The 9,182-nt window shown below is 53.8% G+C and overlaps 2 protein-coding genes and 1 non-coding gene across 3 annotated transcripts in view; all 3 read left to right on the top strand.

Annotated features, from left to right (window-relative positions):
* The window catches only part of SPG7 (SPG7 matrix AAA peptidase subunit, paraplegin), a 38,284-nt gene extending 35,472 nt beyond the window's left edge, over window positions 1-2,812 (top strand). Inside the window, exon 17 of the mRNA XM_072819612.1 lies at window positions 1,483-2,812. Within this exon, the coding sequence (XP_072675713.1) occupies window positions 1,483-1,683 (201 nt within the window). The 3' untranslated portion in view covers window positions 1,684-2,812. The remainder of the gene's footprint in view (window positions 1-1,482) is intronic.
* Window positions 2,813-6,821: 4,009 nt separating this feature from the next.
* Window positions 6,822-9,101, top strand: RPL13 (ribosomal protein L13). Its single transcript, XM_072819621.1, has 6 exons — window positions 6,822-6,971; window positions 7,152-7,272; window positions 7,358-7,499; window positions 7,701-7,874; window positions 8,327-8,383; window positions 8,926-9,101. Exons 2-6 carry the CDS (start codon window positions 7,169-7,171, stop codon window positions 9,082-9,084), a joined length of 636 nt encoding a protein of 211 aa, XP_072675722.1. The 5' UTR covers window positions 6,822-6,971; window positions 7,152-7,168; the 3' UTR covers window positions 9,085-9,101.
* Window positions 7,554-7,633, top strand: LOC140631310 (small nucleolar RNA MBII-202). The gene has a single exon (XR_012028947.1). It is a non-coding gene; the product is annotated as a small nucleolar RNA MBII-202 (small nucleolar RNA).
* Window positions 9,102-9,182: the final 81 nt, after the last annotated feature.

A 9,182-nucleotide genomic window follows, 5' to 3' on the forward strand; every position in this document is an offset into this window, starting at 1 on the left:
TGTCAACTAAGCCAGTCCAGTGCCCCTTTCCTGGAATTTTTAAACTGAATTATTTTAAAGTTTACAATCATTTTAGATTTATAGACAAAGCTGCAGACATAGCACGGAGCTCCTTCTACCCTATGCCAGTTTTCTGTATTGTTAAAATCTTCTGTCAACATGGTGCGTTTTCCACGACCTAGTGAATTAGTATTTGTTTTGTTTTGTTTTTAGATTTTTTATTTATTCATGAGAGATGCAGAGAGAGAGAGGGAAGGAGAGGCAGAGACACAGGCAGAAGGAGAAGCAGGCTCCATGCAGAGAGCCCAGTGAGGGACTCGATCCTAGGACTCTGGGATCTGAGCCAAAGGCAGACGCTTAACCACTGAGACACTCAGGTGTTCCTGAACCAGTGTTGATACCTCGTTAACTCAAGCCCACACTGTTTATACTCAATGTCCTTTCCTGTTCCAGGACCCCATATTATGTTTCCTTGTGATTTCTTGTTAGGTTTCCCTGGGCTTGGACTTTGTTACCTGTTGCTGACCACTCTGTCAGCTGTAGGACCAATGGTTTGGTGTGTGTAGAAGGTCTTACACTTGAGATTTGTGGTTCTCATAGACAGACTGGGAAGAGGACTCCTGAAGTGGGCACTTCCCATGTCCCCCGTAGAAGTGGGCACTTCCCATGTCCCCCGTAGAAGTGGGCAGCTCATCGTTTCCCCACTGCCTCTTACTCCAGTCATGGGAGGCAGCTGCTCCACCAGGCAGGGAATTAAGCATGTTGCCCCCAGGCCAGCAGCACCTGCTTCCTGGGGCTTGTGAGCAGTGCAGAGCTGAGCCAGAATCTGCTGTTAATAAGATCCTGGTACCACACTGTGGCTGCTGCTTGGCAGGACTCAGGCTCCCTGTGTGGGGCCCAGAACATCCTGCCTTTGCCCTATTGGGAGGTTACAGGGCTTAGCAGTGCACCGGAACTGCCCCACGGAGGATGCAGTGGCCCTAGTCAGAGGTGCCTGGGACAGTGTTCCTTGTGGCCATGATGGAGCCATCAGAGATGGATGGGCTGCCGGTGCTGGGTGCATGCGTGCACGCGCGCGCACACACACACGACCACATCCAGGATGGCAGAGGCTCCCTCCTCACACTTCAGCACAAGCACCCCCCCCCTCACACACACATATTCCAGCCTCCACTCGCTCTCCCGTGTACAGACACACGCACACATACACCTTGTTTGGGAAAGGAAATCGAAGTTGCCTCAGAAAACAGATTTGGAAGGGAAGCAGAAGAATTAATGAGGCAGGCAGCTGGGAGACCATCTCCAAGGTTGAGACAGGGAGGGATTCTGTGTTCGAGCTGCCTGTGTTCATAGCTTCCTGGGAAAGTGGGCTGCCCCGGGCGTCCGCTCACAGACACCCACCCCCTCCCGGGTGCTCTGCTTTCAGAAGGCTCTTCTGTGTCCCTGTCTGGGACTCATACACTGCCCTGTTTGTTCCCTTAGCTGGCGAATGCTCTGTTGGAGAAGGAAGTGATCAACTATGAGGATATCGAGGCCCTCATCGGTCCGCCACCTCACGGCCCCAAGAAGATGATCGCACCTCAGAGGTGGAGTGAGGCCGAGAGGGAGAAGCAAGACGCTGGGGAGGAGGAGGCACCTCAGCAGCCCCCACTTCGAGGGGATGAGCCATCTTGGCCCAAATAGTTGGACCTCCTCAACTGTGTCTGCGGGAATGTGATGTTCCTGCCAGCCGCAGGAAGGAACTCCTTACTTAGTGCCACCACCCACCCCACCATGCCCGTTTCTCCCAGCCCCCACTGGTCTCTGAAAGGCTTCTGGGATCTATTTATTGGTTTCCCTGCTTGTGAATAGTAAATGTTTCTTCAGGCAATTTAGCTTTTTTGTAAAGCCTTCCCCCACCCATGGGGAGGGTACCAGTGTGCAGGTCCCAGGTCTGTGACACTGTTATTTTGGGGGTGCTGGGCAGACCAGAGGCAGCACTGCGTTCAGGCTCCCAATAGCTTGTTCTGTCCTCAGCTCCTCTGGCCTCATCAGAATGCTGACAGGATTGGCAATGAAAGGCCCCTCTGAGCTGACTGGCTTGTCCTCCCTTGCTGGGCCCTGCTCTCGTGCTCACACCCCCACAGGGGCAGCACTGGGGACAGGCACTGGGCTCTACAGCATTAAAGCACTGCCACCTGCTGCTTTGTGGACATGAGCATGAGAGCCTTTCCTTGCTGCTCTAGCCCCCAGCACCCCGGCATGGGTAGTGGGGAGACAGACACCTCTGAGACCTGCTATGGTACTTTCTAGTAAATTCTGTGGGCGGAGAGTCCATCTTTGTACCACATGGCCAGCTCTATCTCAACACAGGGTCACATGTTTCAGTTTATAATTTCATCCACATGATAATCTGTTGAAGAGTCCCTTTTGTAGGAATCTGGTGGGTAAAGGCCCTAGGACACACCCTCCTTGCAACAAGTGCAGTGAATTCGGCTCCTTGTCCCCAGGGGCATGCAGCACACACATCCTGTGCACTGACATTGGGAGCCATGGTTTGATTATGGGCACATCCTGACATAATGGGTTGTTCTGTTGCCCATTCCACAATCTGTGCCCTGAGGAAATGGCAGGATGTGGGCAGGTACAGGTCGCAGCTCTGAGAGGGCACTCTTGCCTTTGCCCCAGTTCCCCAAGTTCACTTCCACAGATGAGCATGTGGTTAGGAGGGTTCTGGTCTCTGCCCCAGGGTGGCACCCTCTGTCCTGGACTGTAAATGTGGTCAAGCTCATCCCCCATATACTTTACCATTAAAGTGGCCTTTGGAAAATTGTTTGCTGTTCACCAGAAGATACTTAGGAATCGAATGTAAATGGCAGGAAAAGTGGCCCCTCACTATGGTGGAGACAGGTGGAGCCCGACCCTAGCACTCACTAATGGGAGCAGGCTCCGCCATGCAGTGAGGGAGTCTCACTGTGCTGATTTATAGAAGCAAGTTGTTTGCAAACTTTGGTTCTCCAACTCGTCATAAGTGACATCCCCTCCAGATCGAGTATCTGGTACTCAAGAAGAGTGCCAGAAGTTAAACCTCCTCTTGCTACCTCATCAGGGCCTGAGGCTGCCTCTCACTCTGCCCCTAAAGAGCCTTCTCCAACTGCAGCGTGGAGCAGCCAGACCACACTGGGCCACCTGTGTACTCAACCCTCTGCCCTCCCCTCAGCACAGTGGGTATAAGAGGGCTAAATGTAGCTTCTGGAACTCCCTAAGACAGAGTTTTGTTAGTAAGCTCCACACCCAACTTGGGGCTCGAATTCATGACCTGGAGATCAAGAGTCACATGCTCTTCTGATTGAGCCAACTGGGAGCCCAGTGAACGACACACTTTTTGCTTTTTAAAAGTAAACAGGTATGTTTAACGCAATCATCACAGAAGAGTGAAAAGTTAAAAAATTACCATGTTTTTAAGTAATACAAATTGTTCTCCACTGTAATCTACATTCATCAACATGATTCTTATGCTTATGAAAAGTTTGTTTTGGTCTGATACGCATATTAGTTTCAGATTTACAATATGACTGAACGTTTGAATGTGTTGCAAAACGATCAAAATGAGCCTAGTTAACATCTGTCATGCAGATATTTTCTGTGATGCAACTTTTATTTTTTTTATTATTTTTTTTTTAATTTTTTATTTATGATAGTCACACAGAGAGAGGCAGAGACATAGGCAGAGGGAGAAGCAGGCTCCATGCACCGGGAGCCTGATGTGGGATTCGATCCCGAGTCTCCAGGATCGCGCCCTGGGCCAAAGGCAGGTGCTAAACTGCTGCGCCACCCAGGGATCCCCTCTTAGCAACTTTTAAATAAAAAATTTATGATTATAATGCTAATCTTTCTGCCACGTTTCACAGATGTCAAGTGTTCCTTCAGGTTATAGGAATCTCCTGAGTTATCCTACAGCTGATTTTTGTGTAGGCCATGATTCTGGAAAGCTGAGACACTGGAAAGTTAGGAGTTCTGTGATTAAGTAGTGAATATGACGTATCCTGTCCTGTTACTGGGCTACTGCTTTTCCAAATTCAACCATCAGCCCATATTTTTATGACATAGCACACTCATTTCTACAGTGTTTTCGGATATAACCCCCCCCCCCACACACACACACCCCAAAAACCACTATAAAAATTACTTTGTAGGGACGCCTGGGTATCTCAGGGTTGAGTGTCTGACTTCGGCTCAGGATCTGATCCTGGGATCTGGGATCGAGTCCTGCATCGGGCTCTCTGTAAGGAGTCTGCTTCTCTCTCTCTCATGAATAAATACATAAATCTTTAAAAAAATAAAAATCACTTTGCTATGAAACTGATTTACAAAATCAAGACTGTATGTCTGAGAGGCCTCCAAACACTTGTTGACTGTCTTAAGTGGAATTTCTTTGAAACCAAAACCTACAGCAGCAGCTAGAGGTCACCAGTAAGGTCCAGGTACTGAATGCGCAGGTTCTGCTGAGTAACTGGGGCTCAGTCTTGCAAGGAAATTCTGGGAGGCTGTGTGGAGCATTCTCCCATACCTTCGGGGGTGTTCATCCAGGAATTGCCGGCCACCTTGAGTGCAGTTCCCAGAGGCATGAGCTAGCTACTTCTATGGCCCTGGCATGCCCAAGTCTGGTACAAAAGCCCTGGAGCAAGCTGTGGAATTCTGTGCCCAGGAGGACAAGGCCTGTCCCTATGCTACCAATTATTAAAATGCTTGAGCCAGACACATTTTTGTATTAGAAGGACTCCTGCTTGGGACGCCTGGGTGGCTCAGTTGTTGAGCGTCTACCTTCAGTTCATGGCGTGATGCCGGGGTTCTAGGGTCAAGTCCCACATCGGGCTTCCCACAGGGAGCCTGCTTCTCTGCCTGTCTCTGACTCTGTCTCTCATGAATAAATAAGTAAAATCTTAAAAAAAAAAAAAAAAAAAAAAAAAAAAAGGACTCTTGCTTAATAGTTGCCAACAGTTCATTCTGACTTTCCCAACAAGAAAGCCGAGCCTGTCGCCTGAAGGATTTGTCATCAGAACCAGTGTGACCTTATCATTCTGCACCCTTTTCTACCACCCATGCAGGGAGCCCAATGTGGGACTTGATCCCAGGACTCCAAGATCTCGCCCTGTGCCAAAGGCAGAGCTAAACCGCTGAGCCACCCAGGGTTCCCTTTTGCACCCTTTTCTAAGGAAAAGTGTGTTGACTATTCAAGTATGGGATACTGGAGTCTGCATCTGCAATGCTGTGCGCAGGAGACCAAGATGCTTGAATTACAACGTCACTTTCTTACCGCTAACTTGGTTCTGAGCAGCGTTTCTATTTTCAGACCTCTCTCCCCCAACCAGTGACCCATGGCTGGAACTTAAGTGGAAATGTGGGTCAGGGCAGATGGAAGTGCGCAAGTCTGGGGGTCTGTCCAGAAAGAGAAATTGGGGGCAGGGATAGGAATGTGTGAGATTAGAAGGAACAAGGTACCTGATCCACAATGATCCAGTGAAGGGTGTCTGAGAGAGACATGGGAGGTGCAGCCTAACATCTGACAGGAGAACAAAGACACCGTGCAGGTCAAGGCAAGTGTTTATACAACAACTGTTTTCTCCAGCATCACTCTGCTGCTGCGATAGAGCGAGTGTGGGCTCAAGCTCCAGTTTCACTAGAAAATCCCTCACAGTTTGCGTGACGGCTCAAGGAGGGTTCATCTACTCTCCTCCCTCCTCCTCTCCCGCACTGCTACTTTCCGGGCTCCAAGCACATACCTGGAAATAGAGCTGTGTTCTGTGGCCCCAACAGTCCATCCTTCCATTTCACAGAGGGAAAAGTGCAAATAAGGTGCCCAACATCCCAAAACTAGTACAAAGGTAGAGCCCAAGGCAACTCCACAGCCACGTTCTTGGGGGCTTGTCGCTGACCCCCCCCCTCAAGCTTAGCCCCTGTGTGTGTGAAAGCGGCAGACCAGAGAGGTTCACAGACAGGTACCACTTCCAAGTCCAAGAGGGGCCTTCAGGCCCAGCCTGCACGTGCTGATGCTGTCCACAGCTTCCTAACTAGCTTCCTAACAGGCAGGCTCAGTGCGTCTGCCTGTGCAGACCGCTAGCCCCTTGTATTACACGGTTCTGTGTCCCCAGCCAGACCCTAAAGTCCTCAGCGAATCTCAACCCGATTTTTCTAACATCCCAGGATGTCTCAAAAGAGCAGAAAACTCAGTCCGCAGCTATTCACTCAGGGAAGCACACGGGCCTTCAAACTTCTCATCCTGGGTCACGACGGTCTTCCAACGTCGGTTACATTGTATTAGCGAGAAGCCTCGTGTTTAGGGCGCCGGTGGGAAGGCGGCAGGGTTACTTGGGTGTAGACCTGCCCGCAGTAGAGAGGACCACAGGGCCCAGGTCACAGAGGTCCATGTGGCTTCTCGGTACGTGTTAGGGCGCTCGTCTCCGCCCAGGTAGCAGGGCAGGGCTCCCGACCCCGGGGGAAGGCACCCGACCTCGGGGAAGGCTCCCGACGCCTCCGCCCAGCGAAGGCAGCTGCGCGGAGCTGCGCAAACACGCCCGTCAAGTCCTCACGCCCCGCGTACAGCTAACACTCCGGAGGAGTCCACTCTGTGTGGACGCACGGGACGCGGAGGCGACGCCCTAGAGTTAGGCGCACGTACCGAGTCCCGTGGCGTGCGGGAGCTAAAGCGCTGCTGCTCTCCTCCGGCCCCGGCGTCCTGACTTAGGGCCACTGAGTCCTACAACAGCCCGCCGTCCGCCAGCAGGGCCCGGCGACCAGAGCGCCGCTGCCGTAGAACGCCATATCTGCGCGGGGCCGCGGGGGTGGCTGGGAGGGTGTGCGCGTCACTTCCGCGATCCCCGATTCTGATTGGCCAGAACGGTTGGCGCTTTTGTGATTGGCCGGACCCAGTACCATCCCAGCATGCTTCGCGCCGCCAGTTCTTTTCCGCTGGCCTGTCTCCCTAGGAGGAGGTGAGTGTGCTATCCCGCGGCCTCCGCTGCCATCCGCTGCCATCGGTGTCGGGCTGCTCCAGGCCCGGCCGCAGAGGGGCTTCGGGCCCGCGCTGCCGACAGGAGAGGGCCGTGGTCCGGGCTCTGGGGGCGAGCGGGCCGGCCGGAGCCCCGACCCTGACTCGCTCCCCGCGCCCGCAGGCCCGTAGGTAGCCGCCATGGCGCCCAGCCGGAATGGCATGATCCTCAAGCCCCACTTCCACAAGGACTGGCAGCGGCGCGTGGCCACGTGGTTCAACCAGCCGGCGCGGAAAATCCGCAGGTGAGCGGCCGTGCGGGGTGTGGGAGGGGCGCCCCCTGACCCCGCACTCCGCACCCCTGACCCCCGCACCCCTGTCCCCGCGCAGACGCAAGGCCCGCCAGGCCAAGGCCCGCCGCATCGCCCCGCGGCCTGCGTCAGGGCCCATCCGGCCGATCGTCCGCTGCCCCACGGTGAGGTACCACACGAAGGTGCGGGCCGGCAGGGGCTTCAGCCTGGAGGAGCTCCGGGTGAGTGCGGGGGCTCGGGGGCCTGTGGGGGGGGCCCGGGGGCCCGCGGGCCAATGATGACAGTCTCCGGAATCGCTGTACTCACGTGATGAAAGTACACTCGAACCCTTTTCCATCTGACGGCCAAGCGCGGCAGGGGCGGGCGGCTCGGGGCGGGGCGGGGTGGGGTGGGGGGGCTTCATGGGCCTCTCTATCGGTTAGGTGGCCGGCATTCACAAGAAGGTGGCGCGGACCATTGGCATCTCGGTGGACCCGCGGCGGCGGAACAAGTCCACGGAGTCCCTGCAGGCCAACGTGCAGCGGCTCAAGGAATACCGCTCCAAGCTCATCCTCTTCCCCAGGAAGCCTTCAGCCCCCAAGAAGGGCGACAGCTCAGTGAGTGCCCCCAAACATCCAGAGGTCACAGGCAGGGCGGGAGGCGGAGAAAGACCCTGAGAATTCACTCCCTCAGTGTCTAGAGTGGCAGGAAGTGCACTGCTGCTCCTGGAAACTCCTCTTTTGTGTCTTAACAGGAGCTATCATTTCAGTTTAGTTAGAAGTTAAGCATTTGTTACCGAAAGCGTTTTCTAAAATGCTGTATATGAAGTATGCATTCCTAGGGGAAGATTTCAGAGAGAGATAGATGGTTCGGAGCTAGGTCAGTAGCCTGGGGGCCTGCCTGCACCTAGGGTTCACGTATGGGCGGCTGTGGCACAGGCCTGTGCATCTGCTGTCAGCTGATGGAACAGGGCCCCAGCAGGAAGTGGGACTGGAGTCCTAGGTTACATGCTTGCAGCCCCAGGGCCTTTGAGCTGAACTCAGCCGACTCCCTTCCCCTTAACAAACAGGCTGAAGAACTCAAACTGGCAACACAGCTGACAGGACCAGTCATGCCCATACGGAATGTAAGTAGGGATCCACCATGAATGCTTGGGTTGGGGGGCTTGGTTGCAGGGTGGCAGCCAGGCTGTGTGGAGATGTCTGGGTTTGTGGGAACCTTGCTGTAACTCTGGAGGGAGCATCTTTCCTTCTTCATGGGCTCCTGGAGGGAGGGTCTTGCTTTTATCTCTGGGGACTTCATTGTCTCATACACACTCCTGCTGCTATTCTGAAAGGCCAGGCCACGGGGCATTGTTTGGACGTGTCCGGGGATCCAGCAATTGATTGGGCCCCTGAGGTTCCTGTGGCAAGGGAGGTGGGCTCCCTCTGTCCAAGGTCTCTGTGGTGTGACCTGGTATCCAGCCTCCACTTTCTGCAAACACCTGAGGTGGTTGTGGGGTTATGTCCTAGGGAGCCTCACTGTCATGTCTCCTTGGTGGATTCATAATGGTCTTGAAGCTGAGGGTGGGCATGTGTAGTCTTTACCTCCTCTTGTCAGAGGTTTTGCTGACACAGTCATGGATCCTCCTGCAGACAAAGGTTTGACACACCCTGTGTTCCCCTCCAGGTCTACAAGAAGGAGAAGGCCAGAGTCATCACAGAAGAGGAGAAGAACTTCAAGGCATTTGCCAGCCTCCGCATGGCCCGTGCCAATGCCCGGCTTTTTGGCATCAGGGCAAAAAGGGCCAAGGAAGCTGCAGAACAGGATGTTGAAAAGAAAAAATAAAGTGCTATTGGCAACTCCTGCTGCTTGCTGTCTCCATGTGATGGCGTTCTCCTCTGAGGGGACCTGAGACCTGGCAGGGGTGATGGCACCTTTGCAGG

The sequence above is a fragment of the Canis lupus genome, chromosome 3, assembly GCF_048164855.1.
Source record: "Canis lupus baileyi chromosome 3, mCanLup2.hap1, whole genome shotgun sequence".
Classification (NCBI taxonomy): Eukaryota; Metazoa; Chordata; class Mammalia; order Carnivora; family Canidae; genus Canis; species Canis lupus.

What these genes read in the sequence shown, in the direction of transcription:
- RPL13 (XM_072819621.1), top strand. Translation starts at nt 7,169, where the DNA reads ATGGCGCCCAGCCGGAATGGCATGATCCTCAAGCCCCACTTCCACAAG. An exon ending in TCAGCCTGGAGGAGCTCCGG is followed by an intron (nt 7,500 to 7,700) that starts GTGAGTGCGGGG and finishes TCTATCGGTTAG; the next exon opens with GTGGCCGGCATTCACAAGAA. An exon ending in CAGTCATGCCCATACGGAAT is followed by an intron (nt 8,384 to 8,925) that starts GTAAGTAGGGAT and finishes GTTCCCCTCCAG; the next exon opens with GTCTACAAGAAGGAGAAGGC.